The sequence below is a fragment of the Asterias amurensis genome, chromosome 20 (assembly GCF_032118995.1).
Source record: "Asterias amurensis chromosome 20, ASM3211899v1".
NCBI lineage: Eukaryota > Metazoa > Echinodermata > Asteroidea > Forcipulatida > Asteriidae > Asterias > Asterias amurensis.
In genome coordinates, this window is record NC_092667.1 from 11947590 (window position 1) to 11971455 (window position 23866).

Here is a 23866-nt window from a genome sequence, read left to right on the forward strand (position 1 = left end):
GTCCATGGGCACGGCAAAAAACCATGGTTGCCTTTTGTGCTTAGTGGATTGGGTTTACACATGGGTTTTCCCTGTAGTGAAATATCTGGGGTTTTCCTCCAACATCTGAAACCGAAACTTCCCTCCTAATTGACTTCTCTCCATTTGGTTCTTGGTTAGTACTACAGTGATTAAAGGGAAGGTACACGTTTGGTAATTATTACTCAAAACAAATATTAACTTAAAAACTGTTTTGGTAACAAGCATTGGAGAGCTGGTTGTAGTATAAAACATTGTGAGAAACGGCTCCCTCTGGAGTAGCATAGATTTTAAGAAAGAAGTAATTTCTCACTAAAATAATAAAAGACTTCTAGCTGGAAGTCTTTTATTCCTATCTGTCATCATTTTCTCGCAACTCCGATGACCGATTGAGCTCAAATTTTCACAGGTTTGTTATTTGATGCTTATGTTGGGATACACCAAGTGAAAAGACTGGTCTTTGACAATTACCAATAGTGTCCACTGCCTTTAAGTTCACTTTTCTGAGAGTCCTTGGATTCACAACCATAACAAAATGATATGAACCGAGTACACTTTATATATTACGAAGGGGATTTACCTGGTGTTTCTGGCATGACTGGTTAAACAGTAAAACCATGTAAAATGATATGTCTCTTAATGAGTTGGGGTTGTTCTGGAAGTTTGGGGTTTCAACTCTTGTTTATAAAAAATGCTTGCACAGCATTGCCTGGTAAATTCTAAAAAAGTGCTGCATACATATTGTAAAGAAAATACTGAGTGTTTGACACACCAAAATGGTGTGATAACTGCTAAGAATAAAAACGTGTGTCTCAATGACATTAATATTTATTTTCCTGTCAATTTCAGCCAATATATCAAACAAACTCACAATGTATATACATTTATGTACTTGTTAGTTGTTAATGTCTGATTGTCTGGGCATATCTACCACAAGCTTATTAGGCTTTCTGGACATGCCCCCATTTCCAATTATTTTACAAATATGATGGCACTAAAAACCTTAGTGGGCTTTACAAGCTCTTATTTACCGAACAAAGCAACATTTTTAGCAACCTTGTTTGTGGGGATCCTACCAAGAGATTTCCTGGGAGGTTTCTTTTGAGGGGCTGGGCTAACGGCAGAGGAGGGGCTCAGCAGGGCTAGTCTAGCACTCAAGGGAGTCAGTTGCTTATTTTCCTTCCCACCAGGACCCACTGTCACCCTATCTGTTGATTTATGTGGAGTTGTAAGGATGGAAGTCTTAGGCTCTGTCTCAAGCCGTCTTGACGTTAAGATCTTTGAGCCGGGACTGGGCGTGTTGGCGGTATTTATCATGGGGTTTAGGGGGCGCTTTTGATTTTCCAAAGCTAGTGTGTCATGTTTGTTTTGTGTTCTGCTGTTTGATTTGTAATCCCCACCATCACTTTGGGTCAGAGGTCCTGGGGCTTTGGATGGGGTCAAGGGGGTAGTGAGTTGACTTTTTCTTGGGGTGGCATCGAGGACAGCTTGAGAGCTGTGTTTCTCTTCCAATCTCGCATCTCTGTTTTTACCATTGCCTGTTTCGTCTGCCAAAAAATGTTTGGAGTGACTTGGCTGAGGTGTTTTGTTTGATCTTGTAGCAGAGGGATGAAGGGGGTTGGCAGAACTTGTCACGGTATTTATGATGTTTACCGGCAAATTCACCAACTCTGAACTCTGCAGAGCTGGAGTGAGAGCCAATTTGGGTTCGTGGTCAGGGTTAATTGTGGATTCCCCTTGCAGGTGCAAAGAAACCACTACACCCAGAGCGCAACCTGGCTTCAAAGCTGCCTTTGATGGTTGGGGCTCTGTTTGTTCTGAACCTGATATTGAACCATCCCTAACTTTTCTTAATGATGAACACTTGGCAAGATCCTTTCCGTGTACCTGGGAATTCAGGTTAGCATAATTGCCTGTTTCACAGGTGCCTGGATTGCAATTATCAGAGGTGCCTGGATTGCCTGTATCAGAGGTACCTAGATTTCCTGTATCAGAGGTACCTAGATTGCCTGTATCAGAGGTGCCTGGATTGCCAGTATCAGAGGTGCCTGGACTGCATTTGGAAGGATTGCTTGTCAAAACAGGTGTTTCCCGAACTGCTTGCTTTGGGTTCGTTCCAGGACTTTTGCTTTCTGTAGAGGGCTGCGCGATGTTAGTAGAGGAATGGTTGTCATATCTTTCACTCTTAGTCGGAGTAAACTGAGTTGGCTTTAAGTCAAAATTACTGTGTACTGGCTCGTTTGTGTTGTGTTTGGGTGTTGTGGGTTTCTTGAAAGGTTCAGACATGCAGGGTGGACGTTGTGGGATATTTGACCCGGATATTTCCGCATCATCTTGGACATTGATCCCTTTTTTGTCAAAGGTTTTTCGAATCACCTGAGAATGCCCCGAGTGTTTCTGAACATCTTCCGAGTCACAGTTGCTGGTAACTTCACCAAAGTTTAACTGCCGCTTTGAAACACGCTGCAATGGCTCCCTCCCGAGTATTTGATCGTAGATCTTTTGAACCTCAAATGCGTTCATTGCTCCTGTCATATCAGGAGAATCAATGCATTGTGGCAGCTCGGGAAGATCACATGAAACCTGGCTTATTTCTAGAGTTTCTGTCTCGGCCTTGGGAGCCTTCCGATACATAGCTTGAATATGATTGTCAGCGCTGTCGTTAAAGCGAACTGAGCATTTTGGATTCGCACCATGCTGAGTTTCCTTAGCGATTAATTGCGGGTTTGGTTGCGAGAAAGAGCGCCCTCTCTGACGAGAGGAATTCATTTGACTCACTCGGCTGAGATTGAAATCTAAGCAAGCTTTACATGGCGTGCCTTGCTTACCGGCGGCAGAGTACAGACTCATTCTGGACTCGTCTGCAAGTAGGGACTGGGCCAGCATCATGTCTTTACGCTTGTCAAACCTATCGACTAACTCGGTAGCGAACCCTGAAAGTTCGTAAGCCTGAAAACTACAAGTGCACACCCCGGGAGAGTCCATGTACTCGGAGTTCAGATGGGTAGGAGTTGTTTGCAACCCTGCTTCTTCTAACCACTCCAACGACTTTGTATTTCCCCTCAGTGTGTTGCTACCCTCACATTCACTCTCACTTGCGAACAAACACCCTAAGCTTTTACTCCTGTGCGAGGGCGCTACTCGCCCGTCCACAGAGTGTGGATCTCCTTTCAGTGGTGAGTAATTACAGGGGGGTGCCGCCCTAACTAAACCCTGGTTGTCCACACCCCTGTCGGAATCTGCACCTGCAGGTGATTTCTGTGGGGAAGGGGTCCTGGAGCGATGGAAGATTTCTGCATCAACGTTCCCGTGATGTAACGAGAGACGATTTGACTTACCATGGCGGCAGGCTTTCCCGATGTCGTGTTTTGATTTTCCGCAGAGTGATATGGCTCCCCTTGGATGGAAGAAGCGGTAGTACAAGACCATTGTAACTGTCCCTGAGGGGGAAGGAGATGAACAAAAATATAAGATCAATTATCTGTAGGTTTTACAAGGTAGTGGACACATTTGGTAACCACTCAAAATATATATAAGCTTAAAAACTTACTTGGTAACTAGCAACAAAGAGCTGTCAATAGTATAAAACAATGTGAGAAACAACTCCCTCTGAAGTAACACAGATTTTTAGAAAGTCGTAATTTCTCACAAAGTTATTTGAATCTGAGAAGGGGCGGGGTTTTTCTTTCAACATTTTCTTGCAATTTCGAGAAATTTTGTTATTTTATGCATATGTGAGAATACTGGTCTTTGACGATTACCAAACTTGTCGAGAGCCTTAAGTTCAAAATAACAACTCTCATTATTGTCTGAACCCTGTCCATACAAAAATGTGCAACTCGTCAGGCTTACCTATGAGGAAGCCACCAAACACGATAGTAAACCCCACTGATGTATACCAGTCGTCTAGCATGCCGAATCGGTGCCACAGAAGGAGGAGGACGACATTCTCGATGGCCACTACGATGTAGAAGATGCTGATGCGGTACCTCGTGTTGCCCTCCTTCAGGTTGAAGAAACAGAAGACGTAGATGGTGCCGATGACGCAGTTGAAGAGGCGCTCTTCAAGCCACGTGTCGCAGAAGTCCGTCTTCTGAAGGAAGACCCAGAGAACCATGACGAGCCAGTGGATACCTATGAATTGAAAAACAAAGTCAGAGTTGTTCATTTGGTGTTCAATATGTGGCATGGAGGTACCCCCCCCCCCCCCCAGAATATTGTAAAAATCATTCTGAAAGATTTGAAGGATTGTGTTACTGATGTCTGGTTGTGTTTCGTAAGTTAATTATGTTGTCGGGAATTGTTGTGAGCGACACAATTGGTTCACCAAGCAGGAAGTTTGACTATTTTTGTCGTAGTCATGGCGGCACGATTAACCGGGTAGTTGAAAAAGGGTAGTTACGACTAAGCAATCAATAGTCACGTCTTTCACACTAGTTGCACAGGCTTAGTAAAAAATGATTAATAAAATCATTCATTTAAAGAAACACGTTGCCTTGGATCGGTCGAGTTGGTCTTTGAAAAGCGCTAATAACCGTTTGTTATAAAATGCATATGACTAGAAAGATACTTTAAAAGTAGAATATAATGATCCACACAAGTATCACTCGAAATTGCGGGGTTTTCCTTTTACCTCGTCGATAACACGGTCAGCCATTTATAAAAAAAAGAAAATTTATGGGAGTTAAACTTTTGACTCCCATAAATGGCCGACCGTGTTAGTTCGCAAAGTAAAAGGAAAACCACGCAATTTTGAGGCAAATTTGTGTGGATCATTGTAGTCTACTTTTAAATCATCTTTCTAACCAAACGCTTTTCAAAGACCCACTCAACCGATCCAAGACAACGTGTTACTTAAAGCACTTTGAGCTTACCAACAACTATGAAGGTGTAGGCCTTGAAAGCAGATGCGAACAGAACTAAAGCGACAACTCGCGATGAGACCATTCCAATGCGCCATATCGTCTGCAAGACAACACCTGGCCACGACACAACTTTCTTGTCTGTGCGGACCCGGCGATGGGCGCGACTGTACGCCACTACAGCCCAACAAAGTGAGAAAAGTGACACCATGCCTGATACACCTGTATTTAAATGTAAAAAAAGAGAGGTTTGGTAAACCATGGTGAAAGAACATGGAATTTTCAGAAATTAAAGTCAATTGCAAATATGAAAAACGTCTGGTACTGTGGGAGAAGAGGTACTACTGTATCCCATGTACATGTACCCCTTCTTCAGAGTGTATAACTCTCAATCAGAAGACTAGTCTATCTTCTCTTCTCACCTGTAAACAAGTTCTCATCGTTGGTGGCAACCATGATGTAGAGTTGAAGAACGATTTGTGGGGCGGACTCCAGGAAGGCTTCAAACAGACGGAGCATGCTCACATCACTCTGCTGATGATGTAAACGTTCAAAGTCTATCGGGTCTTTACTTCGTCGTGCCTCCAGTCCCGTCTCAAAGACTGTGACGTATCTAACAAATTAATTTCACAAACAATTAAGATTGATCACCTTTAGTCCGAAAGAAGTGCATTTCTACGTTTGGGTGGGGGAAAATTTGTGACGCCCATTTGTATCGCATTTCATTTGCAGGAAGTATGAAGAAAGCTTTAGATGTGTTGTGACTGTGAGAATGAGGCCTTGTCCGAAATGATGACTTCGGCTACAGCTACGGCTAGATTGCGCGCGTCTGCCTAATCTTTAACACATTGACTAGCCAGAGCTGTAGCTTAAGTCACTATTTAAGACACGGCCTTACAAACCTCTCTAACGGTCCAAGAAGGCAACTGTGGAAGATCCACCTCCACCGTGTCATATCTTCATCTGCCAGGTACCAGCGGATGCTAAACACTTGCATGATGATAGAGGGCGCTAGGGTGAAGCCGAGCGTCAGACATCCCCAACCTGGCTCCCCATGAATGAAATACTGGCTTGCGGCGAGGCCATCTACAGAGAAACAATTAAGTAAAAATAAGAGGGGCCATATCACATTGTGCAAACTTTATAAAGCTGAATTGAAAGTTTCATCTGTCTTTATTCATAGAGGGTACTCCTAACTAGTCCTAGAAGTAGAACTATGATGAGGTTCGTTCCACTAGCACAACCGTCTTCTTGAAAAAAGTCATACACTAGTTCTATGTAAGGAGGGAAACTCCCAGGCTACTTTTCTAGATATAAACTAAAAGTTAAGGCTTCTCTGACGGAGTCACAGAAAGCCGAAAATTCAAAAGTAACCTGAACTGTGAGTGAACATAGCGGTCGCAATTGCCAATATAAATGGATGTCGGACACTTCATACCTTGAAAAGGTACGAAGTGTTCAGGCAAGGTACAAAGTGGCCAGGGTAGGAAGTGGCAAAGGTACGAAGTGTCCTGACACCTTATAAATTAGTGGCAGACTACTACTACCGACGGGGGGGCCTTAGAAGTTACTTACAGTTTTTAAAGTAGTGCTAGTGGCAGAGGTTTGTTCCGCTATCGTCTCCACAACCTCATAGTCATAGTTCTAGAGGTATGGCAGACAGCCTAAATAGTCTACATCTGAGTTTAGACCCAGTAACTGGGGCGCTGTATTCCTTTTTGAAATTTTGACATTATCGGCAAATGGCAGATACTGTCAAAATTTCGAAAAAGGAATACACTATACAGCGCCCCAGTTACTGGGTCTAATCTGAGTTCACATAAATTTGCATTGTTCTTTGTTAATGTTATGTATTGCGTGTTAACATGTCCTGATCTGGGCATGCCTAGCATAGACCTACATTTACAAACTAAGTTAATTATTATTATTTATTAATTATCTGCTCATCTTTTCACAGCCTAAACTTAAAATTTAACTTACTAATACTAGTTTGTATAACACAGACAGAGTAACATTACAGTAACACTACTCGGAAAAGTTTCCGTATGGCGCCACCAGTTTTTCATTCGATATGAAATAATATGGATAATTTTCCGTATGGCGCCACCACTTTTTCACTCATTTTTACAAAAAAGGATATACCAATCAGGTAAATTAGATACTATATTATTTTATTTCGAATGAAAAAGTGGTGGCGCCATACGGAAACTTTTCCAATAATATAGGCCTAGTATCTAAAAAAAGAAAATTCTAATTTACCTCAATGAGATATCCCTTTTTGTAAAAATGAGTTAAAAAGTGGTGCCGCCATACGGAAAGTTATCCCACTTCTCCTCTAGAACTTTACAAGAGAGTTCAAAAAGGCAAAAGAATAGTTTCAGCATGATATTTAAACACTTGTCCTGATACTTTACAGAGGCAATAACAGAGGCGATTGCCTCCGTTGCCCCTTGCCATAGCCTTTGTGCCCTTGAAATGCTCTAGTAGAAATTTACAATTTCCTCATATAGGGTGCCCTTTGCCAAAGAGAAAATGCCTTGGTGCCCTTGCCTTTTCAAAAACGAAGCATACAGCCCTGCTTGTCAATTGTCTTGTCACACACAGTCACATTCACACGACACCAAAATTCCAATTCACGTACCTGTCACAATGTCCGCAGCAAATGTGAGCATAGAAATTAGAACAACCGCTGCATCAAACACGTTGAAAGTGCTGTTACGAGCGAAGAAATGTCTCTCACATTCACGACATGGTGGGAGAGTTTCGTCAAGATCATTCATTTCGATTCGGGCAGGCGATTCAGCGGCTGTGTCGACCACATTTCCCGATGAATTTGGAGCCATTTTGTAGGGCACCCTGTCGATTTTGACATGCAGTGAAAGTGTTTTGAAAATCCCCCGTGTAGCTACTGAGCATGCGCAGATCTGGTAAGGTTAGGGATAGTCTCTCTTTCGAGTCAACGTAATATTATAATGTTATTATTTTTAATAGCCAACTAGATATATTTTTCTTGGCAATAATTATATTTGTTTTTAATCGATTATTTACAGTGCACTAATATGATGACCAACTTTTGAAAACAGCAATTGCTGCAAGATTTTGAGAAAGATCAAGCATAGTTCAGTTACGTGGACGGTTTTCATGCTCGAAAGAGACCACATCAAACGCAATTTAAACCAGCGACTGTTTTATGTGTAGTTATAACCGACGGCTGTTATAGTATCGGCAGCGTGATGATTTGTCAAATAAGTAAATAATAATTGGTTGACACAAAAACTCACCTTGTGTTAGTAGAGCGAGGGTTATTAATTAGCAACTAAAAAGAGTTTTTTAAAGTCTTGTTTCTCGGACAACGGTTGTGGGTGATAGAGCGGTCGGGTGATAGCGCGCCCTCTTGTGGCATATCAAGGAGAGTCTTGAACCAAGGCTATGTCAGGATCAGCTATAATTATGAACAAACTCTTTCTAATGCAAGTGTCGATTACAATGGAGGACTTCATTCATACATTTCTACGATTGCCACGAAATCAAATTTGAAAAGAAGGCGACAACTCTCAGACGGGACTGCCGTGTGAATGACCTATAGCCTTTTGTCGCGACGGTGTTCTCCCATTCCAGTCACTTGGGATAGCGGCTTTCCAGCCCACGAGGGCCTTGACAAAAGGCTACACCTGTCTGTCTGACTTGAGCCAGAGCCAGGTTGAATAAGTTCTTATAAAAACAAATTGACAACAATTAGCATTCAACCAGGAAGTGAACGAATTGGCAGTACTGAAATCATTATATTATTCCAAGTCATCTCAGAGTTATGTAACAACAACATTAGCTTATAGGACGCTTAGGGGCTAAATGGCTATAGTAATGCAATCCACTCACCTAATGCACCATTCAAGTTTGTACTAAACTATTATTAAGTACTAAATCTTTATTCCACGGTGAAAATAATGTTCGTTCATAAAAGAAGTTTTGCTATTATGCATGCAGTGAAATGAACAACAGGTAACTCAGAGTCTGCAGCTGTTGTCGATAATCAAGCACTTTTTATTCGTCATAGACACACAAAAACATTACAGAGACAACATTTTAGTGGCTACATCAGCAGTGGTTTTCAAACTAAAATATAGGTGTATCCCAGTTGTGGCTTGTATTCGACAAACTCGACTTTTATTTATCATAGACACAAAAACATATTTTTTTTTATAGAGATCATTCAAACTAAAAAAACGTAGGCGTATCCCTGCTGTGGTTGTGTCCAATGCAATGAATAGCTTTTTCTGTAAATGAATTTCTTAGTCTTTCACCCGCATGCTGATTAAACATGGTTTTTTTTGTCTAAGCTATTTCTCCCATGTTTATGTTTGAGGACGATGCTCCCACCTATTTCCTGACTCAATTGCTCTCTTCCGTTTCCATCAAAATGTCCCATGGGGAAAACCACGTCGACTGGCAGCTTAAAGGCACCGGACACCTTTGGTTAAAGGCACTGGGGGGATTTAAAAAAGGTAGTCCTAACTTAGGACTAGTCCTAGGCAATGCTAAGAGATAGGACTGGTCCTAAGTTAGGACCAGTAACTCATCCTAACTTTGGACTGGTCCTATCTCTTAGCATTGCTTAGGACTAGTCCTAAGTTAGGACTACCTTTGTGAAATCCACCCCTGGACACATTTGGTTATTGCCAAAGACCAGTCTTTTTCACTTCTCAACACATGCACAAAATAACAAAACTGTGAAAATGTGAACTCAACTGGTCGTCGAAGTTGCGAGATAGTAATGAAAAGAGAAAAAAATACACCCTTATCACACAAAGTTGTGTGCTTTTAGATGCTTGATTTCGAGCATCTTGAGGTCTCGAAATCAAATTCGTCGAAAATTACAAAAACTGCGTTACTTTAGAGGGGAGCTGTTTCTCACAATGTTTTATACTATCAGAAGCTCCCCATTGCTTGTTACCAAATACTTTTTATGCTGACAATTATTTTGAGTAATTACCAATAGTGGCCAGTACCTTTAACCGGAAGAAAAACAAACTTGAATAGTGTGTTATTAAAATGTAAATGGTTTACAGACATGCTTTTGCTCATTCTCATGTAAACACTAGTCCTCTCGATATATCAGCAGGAAAGGAAGTCACGTATATATACATAATTTGAGCAAAATGGCGCCGCTTATTCGTGCACTCTTCGTCGTTCTGATCGTGAAGTCTCAAACTGAACTGCAAGTTGAATCAGCCACAAATCAAAGAACGATTTCTTCTGATTCGAAGGTAGACATGTTGAAGACTGTACTAACAAACTATCTAACCATGGTTAACGTTGAACTTAGAAAGACGAACGACCACGTGAAGGAACTCGAATTTTCTGTGAACGATAATCAAGAAACGGTTTCTACAGATTTAGACGATACAAAACGTCAGATGGGAGTGATGGAGCGTAAGGTGGAAGAGCTCCAGGAGTCTGTATCTGCATTAACGAAACTTTTAAATGGTAGGTTTCAGTATTTTTCTTCCGTAAAAAAACCCTTCAACTTCGGTTTGCAGGGCACTTTACATCAAAAGTTACTTGGTAACGAGCATTGGAGAGTGTTGATATAACTTGTGAGAAATGGCTCCCTCTGAAGGGAGGTTTATTTATAAAATACCAGACCTGAAGCCCTTTTTAGGCAACTGACAGCACACGTTTTAAGATTGTGCAACAAAGGTGTTTTTTTCTTTCATTATTCTCTTGCAACTTCGATGACCAACTAAGCCCAAATTTTCACAGATGTTTTATTTTATACATTATGTTGGGATACACCAATCAAGTGAGAATACTTTTCTTTGACAATAAATTACGTTAATCTGGAGGTCGTATGTTCAAGTTCCGCTCAAGTCAATTTGTCTTTGTCCAAACTCAAAACTATTAAAAGCAGTGGACACTATTGGTAATTACTCAAAAATAATTATCAGCATAAAACCTTTCTTGGTGACGAGTAATGAGGAGAGGTTAATGGTGTAAGTTATTGTGAGAAATGGCTCCCTCTGAAGTGCCATAGTTTTTGAGAAAGAAGTAATTTTCCATGAATTTGATTCCGATACCTCAGATTAATTTAGAACTTGAGGTCTCGAAATCAACCATCCAAACGCACACAACTTTGTGTGACAAGGTGTTTTTTCTTTCATTATTTCGATGACTGATTAAGCTCAAAGTTATTTTATGCCCATTATGTTGAGATATACTGTGAAGACTTGTCTTTGACAATTTCCAATAGTGTCCACTGCCTTTAATTATAAAATTACTCAGGTAGTTTTCCTTGAGTTTAATACTAAACAAAAAGTCAACGTATGAGAAGTGATTTTTACTGGAACATATTATTCTCGTCCATATGTTCGTGAAATTTGTATCTTACACAAACACAGGATATTTACTGTTCCAGCGGGTAGGCCTACCTACAGATTGCTCCGATATTCTTGCCATGGGTGTAACGGTGAGTGGCGTGTACACAGTCAAGCCAACGGACTCTGGTAAACCATTCAGAGTGTTCTGTGATATGGAGACTGACGGCGGAGGCTGGACGGTAAGACAATGCAGATTTTAAATTTAAAAAAGCGGGGGAGAAGATAAAAACTTGTTGACAATGGGTGCGTTCGATTAGCTTTCCTGGGTCTACCCTGCGGTGCTCACCCGGGTGAGCCCTTGACAAGAGCTAATCGAACGATCACACTCGCCCTCTCGTGGTGACGGCATGCACCTCAGGTCACCCCTAAGTGACCCACTCCACAAGCAGGGCACTAGGTGGGGGGGGGGGGCTGACCCAGGTGAGCTATTCGAACGTACCGGGGTAGACCGGGGTCGATGGGAAGCTAAACGAACGCACTCATTATGAAGGAATATCGTTTGTAAACACGTGACATAACTGGTCCCCTGAAGACAGGTTGCTTTTTAGAACCACTGATTGCATTAGCTATAATGGGTGCGTTCGTTTAGCTTCCCTATAGTGGGTCGACCCCGGTGTGTGGCGTTTTTTTTTTCTTCTAGGACGAACGTGGGTTATTAACTACACACGCTCGTCCTGAAAAAAAAACCCAATTATTTCATTGGATAAAGCGTGCAGTGCCAAGAGCTTTTCATAGCTGTGTTTTAATTGGTCCAAGGTGATGTGGGTGCAGCTGACAAACATCCCCTCGGACCAATCAAAAAACAGATTGGAAACATGTACTTCCATTTAAATGTTGGTGTAGAATTGGACTGCGTATCTCCATGTGAAATGAATCTAGGTGAAAGGTGATTGGACAGGGATTGACCTAAAATGCAAAAAAAAAAGGCATCTCTCTTGCGTTATCCCCACATCACGAGCCCCAAAGTGTGACGTCAGATGTTCAGGCAAGTGAACACACATTGATGTTCAAAATGATGTATGTTTCTCCCTTTAGGTTTTCCAGCGGCGCCAGGACGGCAGTGTGGATTTCTATTTGGACTTTGCCAGCTACAGCCGGGGCTTTGGGAATCTAGAGGGAGAGTTTTGGCTCGGTAACGACTACTTGCACCGTCTGACTGCTCAGGGCGAGTACGAACTCCGCGTAGATCTCTCAGATTTCAGTCAAGAATCCACGTATGCTGCCTACGACTCGTTCAGCATCGCCGATATGAGTGAAAACTACAGGTTGGCGTTGGGGGTTCACACGGGAACTGCAAGTAAGAGTTTAGTTCATTCAGGCTCACACAAAAGCATTGTGCGACCAACTATCGTCATTGCCTTTTATAGGTGTTTGGTTGTCAGACGAGGACACAAACATTTTGAATTTTTAAAATTCCTGGATTTTCAGTTACAATTACCCCATTTAAACGCGATGTGTATTCAAATATCAGTGTAATGCCGACCCAAGGAAAAAACTAATACTGTAAACACTATAGAGGGCGCTATTCTTCATACCTGGTTGACAAAACATGCGTTCATAGGCTCTTTTCGAAACCACGGCTTCGGGTCAAGATTCGGCTCAGGCTAGCTTGGCCCCGCGGTCTTTTTGACAATTTTCGCATGCTTTGCGTACGTGTTCAGGGCTTCAGACGATAGGACGGAGTCTGAAGCCGAATCCAAAGCCGAAGCCGTAGATTCCAAAAGAGCAATAGTTAAAAACAACATAAAGTTCAATGGACATACGATTCAATTAAAAATAAAACTTTATGACTAGTTCGTGATTGTTTTTTTAAACTTCACTTCTCCCAGTTCCCCTTGCTCAATTTTGATACATTTCTTCCACGGTGGCCCACACTTCATTGAGATACCTAAATTTTGCAAGAAACAAATTTTTACATAACCTCCTGCCAAATTCTCCTTACAAATTCTGACTCATATGACCACGTGTGTTATGTTTCATCAGGAGACTCGTTGGCAATCCACAATAACCAGGACTTTACGACCAAAGACCGAGACAACGATGCCTTCAGGAGCACCAACTGCGCCGTGCAATACCACGGAGCCTGGTGGTACAAGAGCTGCTTCGAGGCCAATTTGAACGGGAGATACGTCGATGAGGCTGCTTATGGTCAAGGAATAATATGGTCTGGTTTTTCGGGTAACCACTCACTCAAAAATACCGAGATGAAAATTAGAAGCAAAGATTAGTCCTGAAAAAGGGTCTGTGTGTATAGACGATGTGACCTACCACTGACGTCACACGAAAACCATCACATGATTCGCGCACATACCGCCGGTCAAAACCTTTGTGTTTTGGCAGCAAGCTAGAAAGTGTACGCAATCTCAGGCCGTGTCCGAAACGGCGACTTTGGCTACAGCTAGATGGCCCGCGTCTGTCTATTCTTCAACACTGGTAGACGCGTTGATGTTGCCGAAGTCGTCGTTTCGGCCATGGCCTTTCTATGACGGCGAAACATGACGTATATATAGTGTTTTGTCAACAGAGGGAGGTTTGAATGTAAACATAGGTCCCATCGTCTATACGTTTGGTAATGACTCTTGAAAATAATGGCACTACAAATTTATGTGGAAACAAGTGCAGCAGTATAATGCATTGCGAGAATTTTAAATTCACTTCGCGGTCGGTACTACGGTTATGTATAAATACTTTACTTTGTATCCCCAAATTTTTGGTCCCACGCGGTGAGATAGTGGAGTTGCAGCAGCGGTGCTCTCCGCGCGAACTGCTGGTTGCGCGACTACTGCGCGCTGCCCGACTTCTACAGAGGTCGGCAACCGGCAGTTCGCGCGATAGCAGTGACAACTCGACTATGTCACCGCATGGGACCATTAACGACTTGTCCAAAAGTCTAACCAAATTTGAGTGTTAAAAGTGTTACTGCGGTAACGGTTCCTTGTATGGACTATTCGTCCCGAGTTTCGGCGATATCTTAAAGACGCTACCAAAATTTCATAGGGTTAATCTTATTGTAGGACTTATGCGTAACACATTTTGAGAAACATTTCATTTAGAAGTACTACGGTCATGGAACAAGGTTTTACCTTTTTATCACAAAAAAATTGAATATGAGAAGCGTTACCTTGGTCAAGCTTCTTAGATTATTAAAAACCCGACCACCTTGGGTTTAAAATAATCAAACGGTTTCAAAAGCCAGGGGGTATATCCTAGAATAAGGTGATGAATAATAAACGCATTTATTAAAGCACCAAGTAAACATCTCAACAATTATCACCTGATCACGTGATCATTTATTTGTATTATACCTTACTTAGTTTCCAGTAGTCACAATACATGAACTTTTAAAGCCTCAATGTAAAATATTTGCCGTCGTTTGTTTAAAGACTGTATTAATGATAAGTCAACAGTCTGACGCAAAACGATGGGCGAAAAATTCATTGCTTAGTAAAATCAGATTACCGGCCAAGACTCCACTCAATTTTTATTCTAAGTAAACAACAGCTAAATACGAGTCATAAGCAATGTATATGGCATGAAATTTTGGCCAGTAACATCTGTAAAATAAGCGAACTTAAGCAGCTCTATGAAATTGGGCGCGAGCTTCCTTTTATAAGCTCGCAGTCTATGTGGAAGCATAACATTCCATGCACCAGGCCTGCTTTGATCAAGGCGACAAAGCTCCTTTAAGATGTACCATCTTTAAATGCAGTGGGCAGTACTGGTAATTACTCAAAATAATTATTAGCATAAAACCTTACTTGGTAACGAGTAATGGAGAGCTGTTCATAGTATAAAAACATTACGAGAAATGGCTTCCTCTGAAGTAACGTAGTTTTCGAGAAAGAAATAATTTCTCCACGAATTAGATTTCGAGACCTCAAAATTGGAGACTTTGAGACGCTAGGTGGCAGCAGACCTACCAGATAAATTTCTATTGTTTACGTAGTTCTGAGCATGCGCACATGACCAAAAACAATGGATTTTACCTGGTAAGTCTGCTGCCACCAAGCGTCCAAAAAGTCTCCCATTAGATTTTGATTATGGTCCAGCTTGTTTTAGTTCAACATTGTGTAGGAGTTCATCCGGCAAAAATTGGCAGTGTTTGTTCAGTTGTTGACCGTTAATTGCAACGAAGGTATCGAGATCACTTCATCACTTGAGCACCGAGCTGAACTTGCAGAGAGTCCTTTTAAAAGTAGACTTAACACAGTCTTTCTTTAGTTGGTGACAATCCAAACTTACAAAATGTAGCATCAACATCACTACATACTACATGTAGGCCTAAATCACTTGAGTTGAACTGTAGCAGAAAGTCGTCTGGGTATACTTGACACAGTCTTTCTTCAGTTGGCGGCACTCCAAACTTACAAAATGTAGCATCAACATCACTTGAACAGTTGACCAGTATGCAGAGAGTTATCGGCTAGACTTGACATAGTCTTTCTTCAGTTGGTGACAGTCCAAAAACGTTACTGTATGTAGTCTCAACACCACTATATCACTTGAAGAGTTGAACTGTAGCAGAGAATCATATGGGTAGACTTGACACAGTCTTTCTTCGGATGGTTGCAAACAGTCCAAAAAGCGTTGATTAGCCTAAAGATTTTGATTATGTCATCTCATTTGAGGTCATCGCCTGAATCTGTGGTAAATAATAATAAAAAAAATGTTGAGAATAATGTTTATACAAGTAATTATTTTGGGACAATTATTTTGGGAACAGCCAAGTTTGAATGCTATTATGTGCGAGGAATTCTTCCATGCTTACGTCAAGTTTGTGCGTGTTAGCAGTTACACAGTTAGCGCATAAATGGTGATTGTAAGCGCAGAATTCGGCGGTAAGCATGGAGCCATGAAATTGAACCACGGTCATTAACTAGTCGAACATGGCACAATATTTAAAAAAATGTTGTTTCCTTTTTTGTGGTTTACAATATTTTTCCTAAAAAAACTTGACCTCCTATGAAATTGTCCACCAGTTGGTTGAATGATGTGTTTAGGAATGATTGAATTTAGTCAAAATTAATGTACGATTTGAAACCTTCAAAATTGCCAATTCTGAAACATGAGCTCCTTTACCAAACATTACAGAAACACGTTGCCTTGGATCGGTCGAGTTGGTCTTCGAAAAGCGTTTGTAACCGTTTGTTATAAAATGCATGGTTAGAAAGATGTATTAAAAGTATAATACAACGATCCACACACATTTGCCTCGACATTGCGTGTTTTTTTCTTTTAATTTGCGAACTAACACGGTCGGCCATATGGGAAAATTTGACTCCCATAAATGGCAGACCGTGTTAGTCGACGAGGTAAAGAAAAAACCACGCAATTTCCAGTGATACTTGTGTGGATCATTATATTATTTTACTTTTAAAATATCTTTTTAATCAACATATGCATTTCATAACAAACGGTTACAAACGCTTTTCAAAGACCAACTCGACCGATCCAAGACAATGTTTTCCTTTAACACTTTTGCCAAAACTTACAGTTGAACTTGTAGCAGAATGTCATACAGCTAGACTTGCAAAGTCTTTCTTCGGATGATGGCAAGCAAACAGTCCATAAAGCGTTGATTAGCCTCAAGATTGGGAGTACTTCATCTCATATAAATAGCTCATTCGCCTAAATCTGTGGTGAATGATAAAAGATTTCAAAAGAAACTTCGCTAAATAATGTTTAGACAAGTAATGGGTGCGTTCGTTTAGCTTCCCTTGGTCGACCCCGGTGTGTGGCGGTTTTGTTTTTCCGGGACGAACGTGGGTAGTTATTTGCACACGTTCGTCCTTGCAAAAAAAAAACACGCCACACACCGGGGTCGACCCAGGGAAGCTAAACGAACGCACCCAATAGTTGTTCTAAGGAAAAGTTAGGTTTGGATGCTACCAGTGTGCAAGGAAGCCTCCTTCAGTTCCAATCATTTCTCATTGTCCAACTCATTGAACATGACACAACATGAAAGAATGGTTATTCGTACATCTTTTTCCTGAAAACCTAACTCTGTGGTAAATAATAAATGATTTCTAAAGATCAATTTTTGAGAATACTGTTTACACAAGTGACAGTTTTTTTCTAACTAGGAAAAGTCAAGTTAAAATGCTTCCCGTATGCAAGGAATTCGTCTTTAGGCCTGAACAGTTAGTCAACTCATCGAACATGACACAGCATTACAGAATTTTTCTTTCCTTTTGTGTTTTTTCCAATCTTTTTTTCCCCTGAAAATCTTGACCTCCTTTTCTGATGAAATTTGTCGGCAGTTGGTTGTATGGTGTGTTTATTGCAAAATAAAGGCTGGGAACGAATGCTATTTTAGTCAAAAGTATGATTTGAAATCTTCGAAGTTACCGATTCTGAAACATGAGCTCATTTGGTTACTTTTGCCAAAACTTACGAAGGTGCTCCTTGCACACGGACCCTCCATCGATGCTCATCCAAACAGATCCGGTTGTAGTCACCACTCCCTTTGCCCCAGTCATTCAAAGCTCATTCCAACAGGTCCAATTGTATAGTCACCACTCCCTGTATCTTCCAAATCTGTTCATCCAAACAATTTAGTTTATGTTAACTAACATAATTTTATGAACAATTGCAAGAAGAGCCCACGCCATTGTTTTAGAAAGGATTCATTGTTTGTTTGGAGTGTACACAAAATAACTGTACGGCAGGTTTAACATGATTCTCAACTTGTTTCACCATGGTGGTTGGGGTCAGAGTCGTCCATGCTGGTTGTCAAATCTCAAATGACATTATTTTAACTTCTGTTTACAACTGTCTTTGTTTGATAGATTCAAAAACTGGTTTTATCAATCAACTGATGTTTAGATTTGTTCATATTCTTCCAGAGTTCTTGTTGTCTCATTTATAAGGTACTTTCTTCACCAGTTACTAAAATTATTATAAATCGATACATTACCACCGCTTGTGAATGACCATGGTCCCTGTTGGTAGACATCAACTCAGCTCAGTGAAGATTTCAGCACCCAAACAACTTCATCATCTTCAAGATTAAACATAATCTGCTTTTTGAAGAAAGACAAAAAAAGGATGGTCAGCATTTTGAAGTCAGAACAATGGGAGACTTTGGAACGCTAGGTGGCAGCAGACCTACCAGGTAAATTTCCATTTTGAGCATGCGCACATTACCGGGAACAATGGAATTTACCTTGTAAGTCTGCTGCCACCAAGCGTCCTAAAAGTCTCCTATTAGCGAAAGTCAGGTTAACCATCCAAAATAACCCCAATACTTTACCAAGCCGACGTCATCTACGGTGTCTTAGAGCTGCCATCTGTGCACAGTTGTTTGCCACTATCAATTTTAGCAATCCCACTGTGGAAGATAAAAGCAAGGATAAACATTAGAAGCAAAAGAGGAGAGGATTAGTTTGCATTCACACATACCGTTATACTTTACCTAATACTGCACTTTATATACTTAGCCTTTGCTGCAAACACTTCACCGACTTCAGAGCTCAATTTCACAGATCTGCTAAGCACAAAAAGCTGCTTAGCATAAAATATTTGCCTTGATAAAAACAGAATTACCAACCAAATTTCCACGTGATTTTTCAGCATAAGCAAACAGCAGCTGAATATTCAACAAATGGAAATTTGGTTGGTAACCTTGTTTTTTTTAAGGATTTTTTTAAATGCTAAGCAAATTGTTGTGCTTAGCAGCTCTATGAAATTGGGCCCAGATCACGCATGAGGTCAAAAGAACATCGTCAAGTAACTTTCTGCATTTCAACGTCCTCATCTGTGTGAAGAAAAGGTTACAGCGTTAGAAAACATAAACAAGTAATGTGTCTTGTGAAAGAAAGATTAAAGGTTAGACTACCAGTGGAGGAAGCGGTTGTTAGAATCCCTGTGGAGGAAGCGGTTGTTATGTGGAGGAAGCGGTTGTTATATGGAGGAAGCGGTTGTTATGTAGAGGAAGCGGTTGTTAGAATCCCTGTGAAGGAAGCGGTTGTTAGAATCCCTGTGGAGGAAGCGGTTGTTAGATACTTCACCTGTTATACTTAACCTTTGTTGCAAACAGCCGACCTCACTCTTGCCTCAGGTCACTCACCAGGAACATCACAGGAAGAGTCTTCATCGTCAAGCCGTTCGTTTACTTTTTGACGGCGTAGTTCTTAGTTTTGGTTCAAGAGCGTCTTGGAACCAAGACTAAGCACTACGCCAGTCAACCCTTATACTTAACCTTTCGCCATTGGATCTGCTGAATAAGTAAAGTTAGTCTTATTTCTAGGCCAACACTATCTTACCACCCATACATACCCAGGCTTCAGTGATGTCTTCCTCCATGGATTATCTGCTCTTGTTCACAGTCTTTTCTCCTCTCTCGTCTTCTCCGGGATTTTTTTTTTTAATTATTTTTTTTAATAGTTTTTTTTTCTTCACCGCAGCGCTGACGAATATTTGAGCTAAGCGCATTTATTTGATAAGCCCTAAAAGCTTTTAGAAAAAATGTTTCAGTTTTAGAACTTCTTTGTTGTATAAAAAACAAAATAAGTTTGTTAAACAAAAACACCGTGCAGGATGTTGGTTATATATGTTGCATTTTAAGTTTTAAATTTCACGTATTAATATTCCGTTGAAAATGTTCCACATTCAGAATTGATGTTATGCTGACAATGTCAGGAATATGTAAATGTTTATTTAGCTGGTCTAAATAATATATTTACAATTCCTAAATCAAACATTAGTCATCAAGTGAATAGTGATAGGACTGGAATAATATTTTACTGCTATGATATATTTTTTTGAAACACAGGGGAGGGTTATGTGCCTACGATACGAAATAAAGCAGTAAAGGCAGTATCTAATTTGTATTTTATAAATTTTATTTCTCATTTCTATTTTATTTCCAGAAAGAATATTACTCATCTTTCTGGATAAATAGTTACAATAATTTAAACACTTTACAACTATAATAAACATGACAACTGACGATTTTAAACACAGGGGAGGGTTATGTGCCTACGATACGAAATAAAGCAGTAAAGGCAGTATCTAATTTGTATTTTATAAATATTATTTCTCATTTTTATTTTATTTCCAGAAAGAATATTACTCATCTTTCTGGACAAATAATTACAAGAATTTAAATATTTTACAACTATAATAAACATGACAACTGACGACTTTCAAGTATCAACCCCGACAGAAATTTCCATTAAGACCAGTCTCCTAACTAAAAAGCATCATTGGCTTCGACCAATATGCATCTCAAGAAAAGCCAGGAAAATGTGACGTCACCTTGAAAGCTACACAAGTAAGGACACCATCAACAAGATCGAAGAATATATTGGAGGGGAAGGGCGGTACGAGGGGTTGGACTCTGCAAGAGAACGGGTTAGATCTTCTCTTACACTTCGGAGTCTTCGTCTTGTCTTGATCTTGATTTGGGATAACTTGCGTTATCCGACCTCCACTAATGCGCAACCAATAACCCCATTTTGTTATTTATTGTTTGTAAAAACTGTCTAAAATAATTGTAAACAAAATTTTCTCAAATAATTTTTTTTACAATCAAACCTATAAACGTCAGGTTCTTTTCACAAGTTATAAAAAATAGAGTTTTCAATTAACTCATTTTTTTATCATAAATTGAAATGTATTTATTGTGTGTAAAAATGGTCTACATAATTGTAAACAACTTCTATAATATTTTTTTTTAAATTAAACCTTTAAACCGCAGGTTCTCAACACAATATTTAAGAGAGAGTTTTCAATTCAACTCATTTTTTGTTATCACAAGTGGAACGTGTTTTCTCACTAAAGTAACACTAGGACCCCCTGCTCAATATCAAAGTATTTTTTTCAGCCAGTTACAAAGTGGAGGTCGGATGGTGCCAAGTTTTCCTTACCTGAATCCGGCGGTGACTCCGGCGGTGACTCCGGCGAGGACTCCAATATTCGTCCACAAACCACATATCCACAGATAACACACGCTCATCTTGAGGTCCCATCCAGCCTCTTTAGAATCTCAGCATGTCACAAAAAGTCATATCAATGTTCATTAAAGTCTGGCTGGATGGGAGCTGGCTGGATGGGAGCTGGTTGGATGGGAGCTGGCTAGATTGGAGCTGGCTTCGGTCGTGAAGTTTCACCATTGCAGTTCACGGCCAATCCCCCGGGCTCTCTCTATTAGGCCCTACTTCCACTTTCGGCAAAACCTCCGATAACGAATGTCATAATTGGCTCAAAAGGTGCACCATTTATTGCCCAAATGTTTTTGAATGCCCATGGTTGGCCACAGTAAGAATGTTTGATAAATTTACAAGTAAAAGTTCATCAGAAAAGGCGAGGTCCAGATCCCACGAAGAGCCGAGAGAAACGGCTGTGCTCCAGCGCGACTTGGTCCAAAGTGAACGATGCCCTACTTCTTGCACCGTGCAGCAAGGCTTGCACTTGTAGAGCCTCGACTTCGCGCTTCATATGTATTGTACTTTTGTCTGTTTCGATGAATGGATAAGTCATTACCGGTATTTTACCGTTACAATACAGAGTTATATAATGCCTCTATTCAATGCTGTCCACCATTGGAGGATCTACACACAATGACTGGCCATTCAGAGGGAGAATTCGCCACTATAAGTACTTCGAAAACAACGCAATCATCCTCATTTGCATATCAGTGAGGATTTTCACTCCACATTGACACCCCAGTCTTAGGAATGTTCAGCTGGTCACTTGTTTAGTAATGGTCTCAATCCCGCATGCATATTTATTCCAGGCGAAAACAGATTACGGGTATTAGGTCAAAAATAGAGAAACAACTCAACAAAGCTTGATTGAGAATGCGTGTGCTTCTTTGTTTGCCTGTTTGGATGTTTTGGATGTAATTCTTTTAGTTTTGTTTTATTTGTTTTTAACAATATGGATCCACGTGTAATTCGGACACGATATAAGTATACATCCTACCTGCCGCGGGTCGAAATATGGCACCCAAAAGAGTTGTGTTTGTTTAGTACAGTGGGTCATTTTGGTTGTCAAAAGTTTGTATTATTATTTGTTTTATCATAAATAAAGAAAATACAGATTTACTAAAGAAAAACAGTTTAATGGACTCGAGGAAGTTCCTAAGAGAGGAAACATTAAAATGGCAACTGTGAACACAGTGTGGGCACACCTTATGACATGGTCGTGATCTAATTAATTATGCACGCATATATAACTCGATATTTTTATATTTTCCTCTACTGGCCCACAGTGCATGGTTGCGTTTGTTTAGCTTCCCTGGGTCGACCCCGGTCTGCCCGGTGCGTTCGAATAGCTTTGACGGGCTCACCCGGGTCAGCCCCAGTGCCCTGCTTGTGGAGTGGGTCGCTTGGGGGTGACCCGAGGTGCAGGCCGTTACCACGAGAGGGCGAGTGTGATCGTTCGATTAGCTCTTGTCAGGGGCTCCCCCCCCCCCCCGAGTGAGCACCGCGGGGTCGACCCAGGGAAGCTAATCGAACGCACCCAATGTGAGCACATTGTGGACACACCTTATGACATGGTCGTGATCTAATTAGTTATGCACACATTATAAACTTCATGTTTATTCAAAACCATTGTTAGTTCAACAACCTGTCATGCGCTGTATCTTACGGCTTAAGCCGAGGAAGTTCAATTGAAAAAAACGTATTTTTGTATCAGTTCCTAAAATTAAAAACCGTAGGTATCCAGTTAAACCTCGAGAGTGGGTCATTGGAATGAACTTTATAGCTAAATATACCAGTTTCAGCATTGCTGAATTAATGGTGCGTATGGTTGCTGCTCACTGTTATATGAACATGCAAATAACACACAGCCCATGGAGGTTCCTGAGGAAACCATATTGGTGTTCCTGTGGAGTCCTTATGACGTTTCTGTGGAAACCCTGTGGAGTCCTTGTGTGGTTCCTCTAGTGGAGTCCTTGTGGGGTTCCTGTAGAACCCTCTGTGGAAACCCTCTGGGGATTCTTGTGCAAACCCTGTGGGTTCCCTGTGGAGACCCCCTCTGGGGGGTTCCTGGGGATATAATGAGGATGTCCTGTGAAAACTCTGTGGGGTGTCTGTGGAAATCCCGTGGAGATTCCTGTGGAGTTCTTGTGGATTCATTTGGAAACCCTCTGAGGGTTCACCTGGGGAAACATTTAGGAGGTCCCTAAGGAAATTATGTGGTGTTTCTATGGAAACCTGGAAAACCTGTGGGGGTTCCTGTGTGGAAATCATGTGTGGGCTCCGAGGGGTTGCTGGTGGAAACTGGACACGTGTGATCTTTAAATTTATGTTAATATTGATTAACTCTGTGTTCCGACTGTGTGTTCACACTATGAATCAAGATGGCACAGTTAAGTGATGGTTCCAAAATCTTTAAGAAACCGCGCAGAGATCATAGTGTTACCACACGTGTTTATATTCACAATGCTAATTGTAAAAAAATATAAAGTCTCGCAGCCTCTTGAAAACCAATCAGCAGATTTTTCAGTCAACTAAACTTCAGATTTCTTTTCATGATAACCATAACTTTGTGTTATTATAATTATAGTATTTTAAGAACCCTTACGCACGGATTACAATGTTTGTACCCATGGATTTGTACCGCAATAAATAGATGTTAAATTTAGCATCGGATGCAAAGAAA

At 40.8% G+C, this 23866-nt stretch overlaps 2 protein-coding genes across 2 annotated transcripts; one reads left to right on the forward strand and one right to left on the reverse strand.

Annotated features, from left to right (window-relative positions):
* Positions 1 to 373: 373 nt before the first annotated feature.
* LOC139952597 (uncharacterized) lies at positions 374 to 7741 on the reverse strand. Its single transcript, XM_071951783.1, has 6 exons — positions 7522 to 7741; positions 5783 to 5966; positions 5303 to 5493; positions 4893 to 5102; positions 3871 to 4152; positions 374 to 3458 (listed from the first exon to the last, which is right to left on the reverse strand). Exons 1-6 carry the CDS (start codon positions 7721 to 7723, stop codon positions 1042 to 1044), a joined length of 3486 nt encoding a protein of 1161 aa, XP_071807884.1. The 5' UTR covers positions 7724 to 7741; the 3' UTR covers positions 374 to 1041.
* Positions 7742 to 9988: 2247 nt separating this feature from the next.
* LOC139952621 (ficolin-1-like) lies at positions 9989 to 15890 on the forward strand. The gene is made up of 4 exons (XM_071951823.1): positions 9989 to 10364; positions 11276 to 11433; positions 12290 to 12551; positions 13238 to 15890. Exons 1-4 carry the CDS (start codon positions 10037 to 10039, stop codon positions 13480 to 13482), a joined length of 993 nt encoding a protein of 330 aa, XP_071807924.1. The 5' UTR covers positions 9989 to 10036; the 3' UTR covers positions 13483 to 15890.
* Positions 15891 to 23866: the final 7976 nt, after the last annotated feature.